Below are 17,368 nucleotides of genomic sequence, written 5' to 3'. Positions count from 1 at the left end.
CATGTTTAAATAATAAATCTACCTGCAACCTTTGGTTATGTTTCCACACTTGTACAGTGTAGAAATACTTCAGGGAATCTAACCCCCAGAGTAGTAAACCATAGTAATAATTATTAATATAAATGTTACATCCATTTGCTATTTCGTGATCATGCTCAAGCAGACATAAACTAGGAAATGATAGCACAACATGATCTGTTCTTTAAGCACTTAGGCCCATATTTATACTCTGTTTTTTGTTGGTTTTTTTTGCGCCGCATTCGCGTAATTTTTAACGCAAATGCAGCACAAACTTAGGCTCATATTTATACTTTTTGACGCAAACCAACGCCGGCGCTGGTTTGTGTAAAAAAATTCACTAGCGGCTAATGCCATTCCTACGCACCAGGCGGGCGCTTTATTTAAGGATTGACGTTAGCCGGTGCTGCGGGCTGGTCAGAGTAAAAAAACATTTCAAAAATGACTCGAACCAGGCCGTGCCGGCGTAGGGAAAAATGGGGGTTGTGCGTCAAAAAATGGTGCAAGTCAGGTTTGGGTAAAAAAATCATGGCTCAAACCAGACTTGCGCCATTTTTTGACGCACAACCCCCATTGAAATGACTCCTGTCTTAGCAAAGGCAGGAGTCATGCCCCCTTGCCCAATGGCCATGCCCAGGGAACTTTTGTCCTCTGGGCATGGCCATTGGGCGCAGTGGCATGTATGGGGGCCCAAGTTAGGCCCCTCATGCCACTTTAAAGAAGAAAAAAAATTATACTTACCCCAACTTACATGTACCTACATGGGATGGGTCCCCCCCCCCCATCCATGGGTGTCCTCCAGGGGTGGGCGAGGGTGGCAGGGGGTGTCCCTGGGGGCAGGGGAGGGCACCTGTGGACTGTTTCCATGGTCAGAGACCATGGAAGTGGGCCCCCATGTGCCTTAATGCCTGCCCTCACCCAGGCGTTAAAAAACGGCGCACATCAGGCTGTGTGCCGTTTTTTAAGGCCCGGCCCCTTCTGTGCGTCAAAATGACACGGGAGTATAAATAAGGCGCACATGCCTTAGTCATATTTTGGACGGGAACGCCAACCTTGCATGTCATTAACGCAAGGCGGTTTCCCGCATCCAGAAAATGACGCTCACGGAGGGATTTTGACGTTCACGGTGTCTGGCATCATTGTATAAATATGGGGCAAGGTTTGCGCTGAATGTGCCTCAATTTTTGACGCACATTCGGCGCAGACAGAGTATAAATATTCCCTTACAATTATAAATGTATTTTGTTAGTTTGCGCCATTTTTGTGTCAAAAAATGACGCACATGCGGTGCAAAAAGTATAAGTAGGGGCCTCAATGTTGTAGCTTTGCCACAATTGCGACTTTGTGACCAAAGCTGGATTGTACCTTGACTCGCAGAGCTTTCTTTCCTTCATGTGGCACATGTTGCTAGCTATCTCCGGATCGTTCTGTATTAATTTCACTATATTTTGTAGTAACCTGTTTGATTGAATTTTTGTTTTGCAGCTATCCAGGGAAAGCCGCGAAGGCCGACCTATCTGGCAGCTGAGTCATTTTGCCCGTGTTCTTGAGGAAGAAGAGGATAACAAACCAAACCCAGTCACCCAAAGGGTCAAAATGATTATGGTGAGAGACTGGAGGAGGCATGTAGATATGTAATACCGTCACACAGTGCCCAGTTCATATATGCTGCTCATCCATGTTTCTTGGAGATGGGTTAGTGCCTAAAGTTTAAGAGACCGAAACATTACTTTTTGCGTAGCTTTTTTTCATTTTAACATGGATTTTGATTAATTAAGCACTTTCAGTTCACCGACCTTTCATGCTCAGAATGTGAAACAAAGTTGCATAAATTGTGCAAGAAATTACAAAAAATGACACGGTATACTTGGGAGCTCACGAGTTTACTCGTGACATGCTAGTAAGCACCTGACAGGACAAAGACTGCATCAACAAGGGTTACTTTCTACCAGGGGTTTCAGAAACGTTTTAGAATAGTTCACGTTTCAGCATTGTTCCACGTTGAAACGTCTGTTGCTTCTCCTCATGCTGCATCCAAAAGCATAGCAGTGGCTTCTGTAAATACTGCGCCAAAATCAAATGTCTACTCCGGTGGGTACCTGAAGACCCACCTTTGCAGGGTTTTCTTAGGGCTGTGTGGTGATTCAGCAGCAGGGATTAAATCAGCAAATCTGTAATGATTAACTGATCACCAGCAGAGTTTGTAAGACTAAAATGATGATGCACATGCTCAATAAAATATTTCACAAAGAAGTTGAGAACTTTGAAAATATAATTTATAGGTAAAAGTGTAGACAGCCTCTCTGAAAATGTGCCAGTTTGTTACCTTTTCACCTCTGTGGTCCCTCCCCCCCCCCCCCCCCCCCTCTAAATCACTATTGGAAGCCGGGGGCCGCCATCACCTAAACAATTACTGCGACGTAAAGCTTAAGAAAACACTCAAAACTATACATCAAACAAATACACAAATAATAAAATATTTTCTTTAACGCACAAACAAGTATTGACATTTTAATGGGAAAATTGAACATTTCAGACTGTGCTTTTATTTTTAAAGGGCAAAGTGATATACCAGGCTCTTGCATATAACTTTGTCTTCTATGCTCTTATCTTTATGCAAGCTCTTTTTGCCTGAGCACAATTGTCCACACTACTGCTTGCTGTACTTGCATTGCTCCAACAAATCAACTTTAGCCTCCAATTTTAAATCCCTTTGTATTTACAGAGCGTTTTACATTTTATTTTTTTATGTATTTACTTTTTAATCTACTAATAGTATTTATGTTTCAACACTGTCACGGACTGCCAAGTGTCCACACGTTAAGTATTGCAGTTCTAAGGTGTTCAGGTTTTAATTGTTGGGAACATTCCTTAAGGTTACAAGAGTGAGGCTTTCTGGTGTGTTTGCATGGCTCACCCCTCCCCCCATGAATTGGACACTAGTTTTCAGAAATTCATCCCACTTGGAAACATTGTTCATTCTCCTTGTTATTCCTGTGCATCATTCTGTGGATTGCATTGCATCAGTAATGGAAACACTGTACATTATAGCCTTCATTTTAGTTCTTATAATAATGACCAGTACACTCTGGCGTCCCTTACCTATGTATTTTCTGTGCTATAATTTTAATTATATTGAAACCTGAATATGTATTCTGAACTACCTTTATGAGTTCATTAGAGTTAATTGTGAGCCTCCTGCCTGTTCAGAATAGCTAATGCACTAACCAGCGATGTCCTACGTGAAAGGTTTTAACAATGTCTTTCCGTTTTTAAGTCTCTAGGCTTGGTTCTTGTTCATGCGCACAATCGCTGGATTACTGAACCCTCCTCTCAGAACGGCACAGTTGGTCCTAAAATGCTCATGGAACTAGATGAAAATGTGCCCAAAAGAATTGAGCCCAGCGTGCCCCTCTGGCAATTTTATCTTTCCAGGTAAGTTGATATTTATTGTTGCAGACTGTTAAACAACTGAGTTTTAGGAACATACAGTTGGTGCTATGTGTTTTCCCTTATAGACTCAGGGGGAGTCTCAACTGTGGCAAAACATTGGCCCCTGCGGTGCGGGGTGGGTGAGCATGTACTTTGCAAAGGGGGGCTGGGGGGGGGCTCAAGAAGATTTGTTCATTATATAGAACATACATTTAATGACTCAAACATGTTGCCCTCAAATGCTAATGGGCTACTTCAGTAACCAAGATATACCATGAATTACCATCTTGTTAGCTAGGTTCTACTAGGCCACAAGAATGTGCTTATCTTTTCCTTTGAGGGCGTAATAAAGCTAAAGGATAGTTTTTGAATGTCTTGTTCCTTCTGTACACTTGCTCCCATGTAAACATGCATACCGTCTCAAAACGGTCACCATCGCCCATATAACCTTGTTGAGCTATTTGTACGAACGCTATCACTTGCAGTTTTCCTAATGTTCAGCCATACTTCCGTTGATAATGTTGCTTACAATATGTGTATAATTATGAACTGTGCAGTTATGTGGTGTGAACGGAAGTACATGCTAAATATATACGTTTTGCTTCTGTAGAATGGGGAGCATGGACGTTGAACAAGTCATTACTCTTGGATTAGCTCTTCTCCTTGCTGTTAAGTACATCTTCTTCGAACAGACGGAGACTGAATCCACACTTTCGTTGAAGAATCCTATGAGCTCTCACACTGCTATGCGGAAGAAGACCCCAGAGACCTGCTGCATGAAAGAGCCAAAACTTGAACAGAATAATACATCTACTGTTGCAGTGGATAATCTGGTGTCCAGTGAAGGAAGAAGTAAGTTCTTTTTAAAGAGTTTAAAGCAAACCAAATTCCATGGCTATTGTTTAATGCCAATTGTTTGCTCCATTATCTCATCAGCACAGAGCTGTATGTTTGATAGACTTGTTTGCCTTAGTCTTATCTAAATGGGGAAGAAAAGTAAGTGTCAAAAATGTGCTCAATGAATGCTATTTCAATGTATGATCAACGAGTCAAACTGTGGGAAGACTTAGGGCCCTCTGAAGCTACTCTTATGACGTACAGTGTGTTTATTTTCCCAGTACTCTTCTTGTATTGACGCTGTTGTTTCAACAGGTGAAGTTATAAAGCCTTTACCTATTGTGAATACTGCCAAGGCCAAGTTCGTGGTTGGTGAGCTTAATGACCAGGAACCACCAGAGAATTCTGAAAAGCAGTTTCACCCTGAATTGCCAAGTGAGCCACGGTCTATTGAAGAATGTGTCCAAATACTGCGGAATCCACAGGTATGACAGCTTGGTACATTCGTTGTGGAGATGCAAAACAATCTAATTTTATTAAGCGGCCATAAACCACATTCTGATTATTTGTAGAGGCCGGTTCACATGGACTTACCTAATGGACGAACGCAAAAGTGTCCAACATTTTGAACTTGATTGATTTCTTTATTTCTTTTGGGGGGTGGGAGTTGAACTTTCAATTTGGGCTTGAAATGAAGAGTTGGGTTCACGAATATTTCCAGGTTACAGCGGACTCTGCATTTGACAGCAGTACACTTCAGTAAATGTGGCAATTTCACTTTTCACTCCTGCAGTGTCTGCAGCCAAACAAAACATCTTCCAGAACCTTTGTTTGACATGAGGTAAAGCAAATATTGTACTGCAAAGATCCGAAGGGCCAATTCCATGCTTTTTCTGTGCATAATTTAGACTCGCTTATGGAAAAATCTAAATATGTTTGTAAGACTGGTTCAAAAATAGGGAATTGCTTCCAGAGGCGTTATGCACATCCTGGTATCCCTGAGGATTTTACACATCCATACATGGCGGCTAGAAGAATATTTGTCTGGGAGGCAGGTAAAATAGTGCACTGCAAAGGAGGTGAACATCTACGCAGTCTTAACTTTTGTTAGTATTCACAAACCTTTTTAGTGCCTTTTCTATGCTTATCTGCTTTTCCATACTTTGAAATGAATGATTCAGTCATAAGTGATGCTGTAAGTGTTGGAAAGTACAACATTATTTCTAGTTTTCCCTTCACACTAGGTACTTGGGAAAGGAAGGCTTTATAGAAAACATTCTTCATTAAATCAAAAACGAAAACATTTTACGTTGAAGTTTTCTAATTGCTTAATCTTCCACTTGAGCATGTTCCACAGTACCTAGAATCTGCAAATGTTTAATTAAGAAAAACATACATTGAAACGTTTTGAAGGCAATTCGTTCCTTTGCATGCCAACGATATGCACTGTTAGTAATTTTGTAGATTAGGGAAACAATTTGAAATTTTCATGTGTAAAATATGAAACCGCGGTTGAAGCAAATCATTTTTAATTGTTTTATCTGGTAGCAAATATTGCCAGCTGTGTCTTAAAATTTGGGTCTGAGTTCAGCAATTCTGCGCACCTAACAGAAAGGAAAATAAGGTGCCTTTGGTTATACTTTTTGCATAGTTTCAACTGTACACATTTTGTGGCTGTTCTTATAGGAGTTTAAGCTGGACAGTGCAACTAATAAAATGATTCATATATTTTACATACAGGAAGGTGCAAAGTCCTTAAGTGATGAAGAGGTTATTAAACTTGTGCAGGCAAAGTACATACCTGCATATAAATTGGAAAGTTCAATGGAATCTCCGGAACGTGGTGTGTCCATACGCAGGAAAATGCTGTCCCCGATGTTGGCAGAACCTACAGCTCTCCAGCATCTTCCCTACAAGAACTACAATTATTCTCTGGTGAGTGTTTGACCTTTAATATAATCTGAGGCTAGTGGCATACCGTATCTGCAAGTATAGTCCATTTTGTATCCTTTGGACATAGGTATCCTGGAATTTGTGAAATATTTCTGCTAATCCACCTGTACTAGGATTTGGAGTACCAGTTTCATATGCACCCGGCCAAGTTAAAGCTGTCAGTACCTCACTCCCTTTCTTAACTGCACAGACATATAGTTGTGAGTCAGTTACCAGATCGGGGCACCGCTCTCTCCATCACCAACACTTGCCAGTTTAGGCAACACTGCAACCATTAATCCTACCAGCCCCGTGCATAAGCTCAGGCTTGCATCAAAATAGACAAAGCAACTGTGCCCACATGCTCTTTTTTCTGACAAAGTACTCCTTGCAAACTCCAAATTGTAGCAAAAATTGAACAAGTTCACAAAGAGTTCCAGAGCCACACTAGTGGTAGTGACACAGCAATACCAGCAGAGAACAAGCCTTTTGTTTTGGAGCTATTCTAGTTCACTGTGTAACGGAAAGGAATTACTAGTGATTAGTACCGCACAGCATCATTCCAGGTAGGGTTCTTGTCTTTGGAGTGTGTGAGTAACCATGCAAAGCATGTTTACAGAATAACCTCCTTCATGTCGGAAGTAAATTAGAGATCTAAACTCCCACTATGATGCTAATAAAAAACAAATCATTCTTCTTGATGTATACACCACATTGCAGATACTTTAGTTTCAAAGATTTCACACAAAGGTTTGGAACATGGTCATGACATAAAATCCTTGCAAGTTTAGGTTCGACTTTAAGAAAGGAACTAAAATAAAAGGGGTATTTTTCAGTGGGGTCGGTTGATAGAATTTCCCCGTACCATCGACAACTGCATAGGAAGTTAGGATTCGTCTGTGTTGTATCTTGCGTTGCTAGTATTTCACATATTTTGCATGTGCTATTTTCAGGTAATGGGAGCTTGCTGTGAGAACGTGATTGGCTACATGCCCATCCCAGTTGGCGTTGCAGGGCCCCTTATCTTGGATAGGAAAGAATTCCAAGTGCCTATGGCAACAACTGAAGGATGCCTCGTGGCAAGCACAAACCGTGGCTGCAGGGCAATAGCGGTAAGTGGTTTGGTGGGCCAATCCGAATTACTTTTCTAAAATTAATCTATATGATTTTAATTGGTACTTAGTCGGGGTGACTTTGTTCTAATCTTTGATTTATTTGTTATTATCAAGTTCTCTATTTCCAGTGTGTTGAAACGATACTGCTGTGTGACCTGCACCACAACTGTCAAAGGTACAAGTAGGCAGGATATGAACTGCGTTTCCTTCGTATCGGGGTCCATCCCACAGGTTATCCTCTTCCACCGCTGCATTTGTGATCTGCATAGCCAGGCAAACTGAATGTATTGGCGCTGCATACTTAAAGGCAGCACCCCGCACACACGCACTTTTGTTATTTTTCTTTTGTCATTTTTTTTAGGGTTTATAAGTTTTTAATAGTCCTGCCTGATCTTTTTAGATCTGACTTAAATATATGTATGCCTTCTATTAGTGTGGTTTCTAACACAATTGCAGCCAGTCTGTGGTGTTTGCTAAGTGGAAAGGGGGTGAAATCGTTCATTTTTTTTCTGAAAGGAAGTCCCAAACTTCTGACTAATTAATCTCTTAGATAACTTCCAAAAGGTATTTTTGCAAGCACGTCTTGGGGAAGGGATTGGAATGGAACCAGATCCCCTCCCACCTGGAGGCCGGATTTAGACCTCTAAGACTGTCACAGTTGACCAGGGTTTTTGCTTCCTGATGGCCGAGCAGAAAACTGTGGATGGTGGTGGGGGGGCACTCTGTTGCGTTTATTGGCCTTTGAACCTCTCTTGATTTAATCCTGTGAAGGACATGTTTGGGTTGGGATACCCTGCAACTTGCATAATATTATTGTGTTCTTCCATGAGGGTAATTTTGCAAGGGTTTGTAGGGGCCCTTGCAGCGAATTAACACTGAAAAATTGCCATCGGAAAGGGAGTGTAGAAGGACTGTATTTTGGACCCAACCCTTTTACTTTTATACATTGATAGCTGTGTAGAGTTCCTGATAGATTGTGATCAATTCTTCGACTCTAGCAGGCTAGAGGTTTCCAGACCTTTTTTTTTTTTTTTGCAGACAACACTCTTTTACTTTCTAAGATAAAGTTTGGCGTGCAAATACTTGTCAATAGATTTAACCTGTTCTGTCAGTTATAGGGTCTTGAAATTAATGTATTAAGCCATCTGGGTGGCTTATTGTGAAGGGAAGAGGGCTAGAGGAGCCATAAGTTAGGGAAGGGAAGCCTTGGAGAGAATTAAGGGATTTGAGTAACTGTGGGATCCGTTTGTCTGACTGAATCATGGGCCACACAGATCTCCAAGAACTCACTATTGATAAACCTCTGGGCTGCAGCCATCCTCAGAATCACCAAGAGGAACCCCGGTATCCAAGTCTGTCTCAGAGGTGGCTAGATTGAGGCCAGATTGAGGCCAATATTTTCTTGGGTCTGTATATGGTCCATAGAGGAACTGCAACCATACAGATATGGCCTGGCAGGGATGTGGAATTCCTATCGCCCGACGCCCGGGACATCTTGTTTGGGGTCAAGGGCAACAAGTTTTTATGTTTACTTTGTCCTTGGGACAAGTAGGCCCAACCCTCTGCAGCACAAACCCTTTGGCTGCCTGTTTACAGAGTGGAACTCTCTGCAGTTGAGGTAATGTGTTTCCAAAAAATAATGCTGTTCGAACTTGTATGTTCGATGGCATCTGTCGCTGTAGATACGCATGTTTTGCAATAGCTCGCCATCTGGTGTTGGGCCGGAGTGTTACAAGTTGTTTTTCTTCGAAGAAGTCTTTCGAGTCACGGGACCGAGTGACTCCTCCTTTTGTCTCCATTGCGCATGGGCGTCGACTCCATCTTCGATTGTTTTTTTTCCGCCATCGGGTTCGGACGTGTTCCTGTCGCTCCGAGTTTCGGAACGGAAAGATAGCTAATTTCGGAAGATTTTCGTCGGTATTGTTGCGTTCGGGATCGGCGTAGTTAGATTCAACACCGCATCGAAGATCGAAGAGCTCCGGTGCCCTTCGGGGTAGTTTTTCGATCCCCCGTCGGGGCCTGATCGGCCTGACCGCGTGCTGAAGAACGCCGATGGAACGGACCCCGTTCTGTTTCTGCCCCAAATGCCACAATAAATACCCCTATACAGACCAACACTTGGTCTGTAACCTGTGCCTGTCACCTGAGCACAGCGAAGACACCTGCGAGGCCTGTCGTGCGTTCCGGTCCCGAAAAACTCTCCGAGACCGTCGAGCCAGAAGACTTCAGATGGCGTCCGTGCCGACACCCCACCGGGAGTTCGAGGAACAAGAAGAGGAGGGATCCTTTTCGATCCAAGAATCGGACTCCGAAGGATTCAACGATACACAAACCGTGAGTAAGACGTCGAAAACCACACAGAGGAAGATTTACAAGGCCCAGGGGACGCCACTGCCATCAGGCCATGGCTCCACCCATAAATTTGGTGACCGACCGTCGGCACCGAAAAAGGCCCAAACAGTGCCGAGATCGTCCGACTCCGGTCGAGACACCGGCACGCAGCCTTCTCGGGACCGAGAAAGTGCTGGAGACAAGCCCCGACACCGAGATGCCGGTGTGGACACGGCTCGACGCCGGGACAGCGGCACCAAAGAAGATCGACGCCGAGAGGTTTCGGCCCCGAAAAAGAAAAAAGTCACCTCCTGAGCCGAAAAAACACGCAGACAGGGTTTCGGTGCCGAAACAAACTGCAAGCGACCCAGCATCAGGCTCTTATACAGAAGAGCACTCGCTAAGCTCACAAATGCAAAAGCATAGGTTTGAGGAAGAGCTACAATCAACTGATGTGGACCATACGCAAAAGCGTATTTTCATACAGCAGGGGACAGGAAAAATAAGCACCCTTCCCCCCATTAGAAGAAAGAGAAGGTTGGAGTTCCAAACTGAACACACACCACAACCAAAAGTGGTGAAAAGAGTTACCCCACCACCCTCTCCTCCGCCCGTGATTAACGTCTCACCAGCACGAACTCCATCACACTCCCCAGCTCACACCACCATAAGCCAGGGTGACCAAGATCAAGACGCATGGGACCTATACGACGCCCCAGTGTCAGATAACAGTCCGGAGGCATACCCTACGAAGCCATCTCCACCAGAGGACAGCACCGCGTATTCTCAAGTGGTGGCTAGAGCAGCACAATTTCACAACGTAAGCCTACACTCAGAACAGGTCGAGGATGATTTTTTATTCAACACACTCTCCTCCACCCACAGCTCATACCAAAGCCTGCCTATGCTCCCTGGTATGCTCCGGCACGCAAAAGAAATCTTTAAGGAGCCGGTCAAAAGTAGGGCAATCACACCAAGGGTGGAAAAAAAGTATAAGGCGCCTCCTACAGACCCGGTTTTCATCACTACACAGCTGCCACCAGACTCTGTCGTTGTAGGAGCAGCTAGGAAAAGGGCCAACTCTCACACATCTGGAGATGCACCACCCCCAGATAAAGAAAGCCGCAAGTTCGATGCAGCTGGTAAGAGAGTCGCAGCACAAGCTGCAAACCAGTGGCGCATCGCGAACTCTCAGGCACTACTTGCGCGCTATGACAGAGCCCACTGGGACGAGATGCAACATCTCATTGAACATCTGCCCAAGGACTTACAAAATAGGGCAAAACAAGTGGTTGAGGAGGGACAGACCATTTCCAACAACCAGATCCGCTCCTCCATGGACGCTGCAGATACAGCTGCACGGACAACTAATACATCTGTAACTATCAGAAGGCATGCATGGCTCCGAACGTCTGGATTTAAACCAGAGATTCAACAAGCAGTTCTCAATATGCCTTTTAACGAAAAAGAACTGTTCGGTCCAGAAGTGGACACAGCGATTGAGAAACTCAAAAAAGATACGGACACTGCCAAAGCCATGGGCGCACTCTACTCCCCGCAGAGCAGAGGGAATTACAGCACATTCCGTAAAACACCCTTTCGAGGGGGGTTTCGGGGTCAGAGCACACAAGCCAGCACCTCACAAGCAACACCGTCCAGTTACCAGGGACAGTATAGAGGAGGTTTTCGGGGACAATATAGAGGAGGGCAATTCCCTAGAAATAGAGGAAGATTTCAGAGCCCCAAAACCCCTACTACTAAACAGTGACTCACATGTCACTCACCCCCTCCACACAACACCAGTGGGGGGAAGAATAAGTCATTATTACAAAGCATGGGAGGAAATCACTACAGACACTTGGGTTCTAGCAATTATCCAACATGGTTATTGCATAGAATTTCTACAATTCCCTCCAAACATACCACCAAAAGCACAAAATTTGACAACACACCATTCCAATCTCCTGGAGATAGTGCCTGCACTTCTATTGCAAAAGAATGCAATCGAATTAGTGCCAAACACAGGAGTTTACTCACTGTACTTTCTGATACCAAAGAAGGACAAAACGCTGAGACCAATCCTAGACCTCAGAGTAGTGAACACTTTCATCAAATCAGACCACTTTCACATGGTCACACTACAAGAAGTATTGCCATTGCTAAAACTACACGACTACATGGCAACTTTAGACCTCAAGGATGCTTATTTCCATATACCAATACACCCATCGCACAGGAAATACCTAAGGTTTGTATTCAAGGGAATACATTACCAATTCAAGGTACTGCCTTTCGGATTAACAACCGCACCAAGAGTCTTTACCAAATGTCTAGCGGTAGTCGCTGCACACATAAGAAGGCAGCAAATACATGTGTTCCCATATCTAGACGACTGGCTAATCAAGGCCCATTCGTTAATAGAGTGCACAAATCATATCATACAAACCCTCTTCAAACTAGGGTTCACCGTCAATTTCACAAAATCCAAAATTCTGCCGCGCAAGGTACAACAATACCTGGGAGCCATAATAGACACATCAAAAGGAGTAGCCACTCCAAGTCCACAAAGAATTCGAAATTTCAACACCATCATACAACGCATGTATCCAACACAAAGGATACAAGCAAGGATGGTACTACAACTCCTAGGCATGATGTCTTCATGCATAGCCATTGTCCCAAACGCAAGACTGCACATGAGGCCCTTACAACAGTGCCTAGCATCACAATGGTCACAAGCACAGGGTCACCTTCTAGATCTGGTGTTAATAGACCGCCAAACTTATCTCTCGCTTCTGTGGTGGAACAACATAAATTTAAACAAAGGGCGGCCTTTCCAAGACCCAGTGCCACAATACGTAATAACAACAGATGCTTCCATGACAGGGTGGGGAGCACACCTCGATCAACACAGCATACAAGGACAATGGAACGTACATCAAACAAAACTGCATATAAATCACCTAGAACTTCTAGCAGTTTTTCAAGCACTAAAAGCTTTCCAACCAATAATAGTTCACAAATACATTCTCGTCAAAACAGACAATATGACAACAATGTATTATCTAAACAAGCAAGGGGGGACTCACTCCACGCAGTTAAGCCTGCTAGCACAAAAGATTTGGCGTTGGGCAATTCACAACCAAATTCGCCTAATAGCACAATTTATACCAGGGATCCAAAATCAACTCGCAGACAATCTCTCTCGAGATCACCAACAGGTCCACGAATGGGAAATTCACCCCCAAATTCTGAACACTCATTTCAAACTCTGGGGAACACCTCAGATAGACTTGTTTGCGACAAAGGAGAACGCAAAATGCCAAAACTTCGCATCCAGATACCCACACAAACAGTCCCAAGGCAATGCCCTATGGATGAACTGGTCAGGGATATTTGCTTACGCTTTTCCTCCTCTCCCTCTCCTTCCTTACCTGGTAAACAAACTCAGTCAAAACAAACTCAAACTCATATTAATAGCACCAACTTTGGCAAGGCAACCCTGGTACACAACGCTGCTAGACCTATCAGTAGTACCCTGCATCAAATTGCCCAACAGGCCAGATCTGTTGACACAGCACAACCAAAAGATCAGACACCCAGATCCAGCATCGCTGAATCTAGCAATCTGGCTCCTGAAATCCTAGAATTCGGGCACTTACAACTTACCCAAGAATGTATGGAAGTCATAAAACAAGCCAGAAGGCCATCCACCAGGCACTGCTATGCAAGTAAATGGAAGAGGTTTGTTTGCTACTGCCATATTAATCAAATACAACCATTACACACAACTCCAGAACATGTAGTGGGTTACTTGCTTCACTTACAAAAATCTAACCTGGCTTTCTCTTCCATTAAAATACACCTTGCAGCAATATCTGCATACCTGCAGACTACCTATTCAACTTCCCTATATAAGATACCAGTCATTAAAGCATTCATGGAGGGCCTTAGGAGAATTATACCACCAAGAACACCACCTGTTCCTTCATGGAACCTAAATGTTGTCCTAACTAGACTTATGGGTCCACCTTTTGAACCCATGCACTCCTGCAAAATACAGTTCCTAACCTGGAAGGTGGCATTTCTCATCGCCATTACTTCCCTAAGAAGAGTAAGCGAGATTCAGGCGTTTACAATACAGGAACCTTTTATACAACTACACAAGAATAAGGTCGTCCTAAGGACCAATCCTAAATTTTTGCCAAAGGTTATTTCACCGTTCCATCTAAATCAAACAGTGGAACTTCCAGTGTTCTTTCCACAGCCAGATACCGTAGCTGAAAGGGCACTACATACATTAGATGTCAAAAGAGCATTGATGTATTACATTGACAGAACAAAAAACATCAGAAAGACTAAACAACTATTTATTGCATTTCAAAAACCTCATGCAGGAAACCCAATATCAAAACAAGGTATAGCCAGATGGATAGTTAAATGCATCCAAATCTGCTACCTTAAAGCTAAACGACAGCTGCCCATTACACCAAGGGCACACTCAACCAGAAAGAAAGGTGCTACCATGGCCTTTCTAGGAAACATCCCAATGCAAGAAATATGTAAGGCAGCCACATGGTCTACGCCTCACACATTCACCAAGCACTACTGTGTAGACGTGTTATCCGCACAACAAGCCACAGTAGGTCAAGCCGTATTAAGAACATTATTTCAGACTACTTCCACTCCTACAGGCTGATCCACCGCTTTTGGGGAGATAACTGCTTACTAGTCTATGCAAAACATGCGTATCTACAGCGACAGATGCCATCGAACTGAAAATGTCACTTACCCAGTGTACATCTGTTCGTGGCATCAGTCACAGTAGATTCGCATGTGCCCACCCGCCTCCCCGGGAGCCTGTAGCAGTTTGGAAGTTACCTTCAACTATTTATATATGTATCATCTCAACCTTAAATAGGTGCATACTTAGTCACTCCATTGCATGGGCACTATTACTACAATTCAACTCCTACCTCACCCTCTGCGGGGAAAAACAATCGAAGATGGAGTCGACGCCCATGCGCAATGGAGACAAAAGGAGGAGTCACTCGGTCCCGTGACTCGAAAGACTTCTTCGAAGAAAAACAACTTGTAACACTCCGGCCCAACACCAGATGGCGAGCTATTGCAAAACATGCGAATCTACTGCGACTGATGCCACGAACAGATGTACACTGGGTAAGTGACATTTTCATTATGGTTCATTATTTGAAAGCCTTCATTATTAGGGTGAGTGCTGTAAATAAATGTTTTAAGGTCACACTTCACTACTGACGGTTCCAGTACAAAAAAAAAAAAAACGTGTATACACATGTTTGAAAAGTTTAGGCTATGAGGCTAAGTATAATGCTCCCAGAATGCTCTCTGATTAGATGCAAATGAAGTGTCATTTAGTAAAATGTGTTGATGCATGCTAGTATTTCCCAAAAATATTTCTAATGGAAAATCAGTGTAACCATTTTCAACACGAATATGGGAAGCATGAAAATAAACAAACACTGACAAAGCCAACTGGTCTGACATATTTTTATAAGTCTTTTAGTTTCATCAATGCGTGTCTTGTTTTGACATGGCTTTTGTAACACTTTATTGTTGTGGGTGCTACCAGGCCCTCAACATTGTAACAAACACTGGCAAACCCCCCCCCCAAAGTTTTTGAACTCTAAAAGCCCACGTTGCCACCAGTGGCATAACAAAGGCCCTGCAGCCGCCCTCCAGGGGGCCCCTTCAGCACAGCACCTGCCCTGAGTGAGTCTGGAGAGGGGGCTCCTCCATGTTCTTTGCAAAGGGGCACCCTCCAGTTTCGTTACGTCACTGATTGCCACTGTAGTTCCTGACACTGAACAAAACTACTTTGTGTGCCAATATGCTCCTTGTGGAAGATCAGAATGCGATCACTCACAGTAAAGCCAGCCGAAAGAGAGAGAAATAGAAGTTTAATAAAAACAAAATGTCTTTGATAACACCAGACTTAATTAGGGACCAAGACCCACATGTAGGTAGCTTTTTGCATGTCGCAAACAGCGACTTTTGCTGTTTGCGACGTGCAAAAAGCACATTGCGATGCACAAACCCAGTTTTGCGATTCAGTAACCTGGTTACCGAATCGCAAAACGGGTTTGCCACTCGCAGTTAGGAAGGGGTGTTCCCTTCCTAATTGCGACTCGCAGTACAATGTAGGATTGTTTTGTGACCGCGGGCGCAAACCAATCGCAGTTTGCACCCATTTCAAATGGGTGCTAACACTTTCGCAAAAGGGAAGGGGTCCCCATGGGACCCCTTCCCCACTGTGAATGTCACTGTAAACATTTTTTCAGAGCAAGCAGTGGTCCGCAGCTCTGAAAAAATGAAACTAAAACGTTTCATTTTTAGTTTTTGTAATGCATCTCGTTTTCCTTTAAGGAAGCAGTCACAGACATGGTGGTCTGCTGTCTCCAGCAGGCCACCATCCCTGTGAGGGCCGCTATTCGCAAGGGGGTCGCAAATTGCGACCCACCTCATGATTATTCACTAGGTGAGCATTTGCGAAGCCCTTGCGAGTCACAGATGGTGTCAGGGACACCATCCTACATTCGGATTTGCGACTCGCAATTTGCGGGTCGCAAATCTGAACCTACCTACATGTGGCCCCAAATTCTTAAAGAAAGTCAAAAAAGTGCACCATTGGTAGATGTCGTACCCCTATAAAATATTTGTGAACTGTATTTTAGCATGGGTTAATACGCATGTGTAGATTTGCTCATGTGAAAATCTATTGAGCATTTGCAAGTTCATTTTCCCTCCGGCCACTTTCTTCCCAACCCTGGAAGAAGTTCTAATTCTGCCATTGTCAGGAGTAAATGTCCAACCTTTCTTATTATGGGAAAATATTCGAGAGAAGCTGGTGAAAATCTTTAAGACATGCAGGTTAGTAGGTTTGCAGACTCAAAGGCATTCCAGCCCTGGAACTATTGCTTACTGCTTCCTCCAGCCCCAGTATGCAGATCTGCAGAAAGGTGGCAAAATAAGGAAATTGCTACAGTAGGGATTGAAACTGCAAGTATTCAAGCCCTACTATGGTAGTAGTCCTGGCATAATCAGAGAGGCTATTATCAGAGCTCTTACATAATGAGATTGCTGCCATAATTTGTCGCCACACTACATGGCACCAAAGGGACAAGTAGATCTTTTTACAGGACAAGTAGATTTGAGAAGCAACCTGTCCCCTGGACAAGTAGATATTTTAATAAATTCCACACCCCTGCGGCCTTCATAATATTCTGAGCTTACACAGCTTCCAGAAATTCAAGTGATTGATCTAAACCTTCTATATGACCTGTGCAACTACTGGAAAGAGCTTCCCTTTGTCACAACTTTGCAGTTGCTGTTGTTAGGCAACCTGTTCCCTGAACCTTGCTTTATCACCATGCATCTTCTAGCCATAAGGGCAATTGCACTAGGTCTTTCCTTTTGCACAAAAGCATGCCCAAGGCAGAGGATTTTTAAAACTTCATTTGCCCTGTCCGTGCACGTTTATTTTCCTGCAGTTCAGGTATGGCATTCTACCAATTGCTGTGCTGACAGTTCTACTCTGTATCCGACATACATGCATGTTGATGAGACTGAAGTGCACTTATTATTCTTTTCTTTAAAAATGTCTGCACCAAGGGCCATATGTACGAACACATTTTCCCATAGACACAGAATGTGCAAAACTGCTT

The 17,368-nt window shown here is 43.6% G+C and overlaps 1 protein-coding gene across 2 annotated transcripts in view; it reads left to right on the top strand.

Annotated features, from left to right (window-relative positions):
* The window catches only part of HMGCR (3-hydroxy-3-methylglutaryl-CoA reductase), a 94,589-nt gene that overhangs the window by 38,711 nt on the left and 38,510 nt on the right, over positions 1-17,368 (top strand). For both annotated transcript variants that reach the window (XM_069223756.1, XM_069223764.1), the window contains exons 8-13: positions 1,504-1,623; positions 3,296-3,453; positions 4,061-4,302; positions 4,603-4,772; positions 6,028-6,222; positions 7,173-7,331. In XM_069223756.1, coding sequence (XP_069079857.1) covers positions 1,504-1,623; positions 3,296-3,453; positions 4,061-4,302; positions 4,603-4,772; positions 6,028-6,222; positions 7,173-7,331 — 1,044 coding nt within the window. The remainder of the gene's footprint in view (positions 1-1,503; positions 1,624-3,295; positions 3,454-4,060; positions 4,303-4,602; positions 4,773-6,027; positions 6,223-7,172; positions 7,332-17,368) is intronic.

Source organism: Pleurodeles waltl, chromosome 1_1 (genome assembly GCF_031143425.1).
Source record: "Pleurodeles waltl isolate 20211129_DDA chromosome 1_1, aPleWal1.hap1.20221129, whole genome shotgun sequence".
NCBI classification, from domain to species: Eukaryota; Metazoa; Chordata; class Amphibia; order Caudata; family Salamandridae; genus Pleurodeles; species Pleurodeles waltl.
Note: the sequence above shows the minus strand (reverse complement) of the source record. Positions and strands in the feature narration are given on the sequence as shown.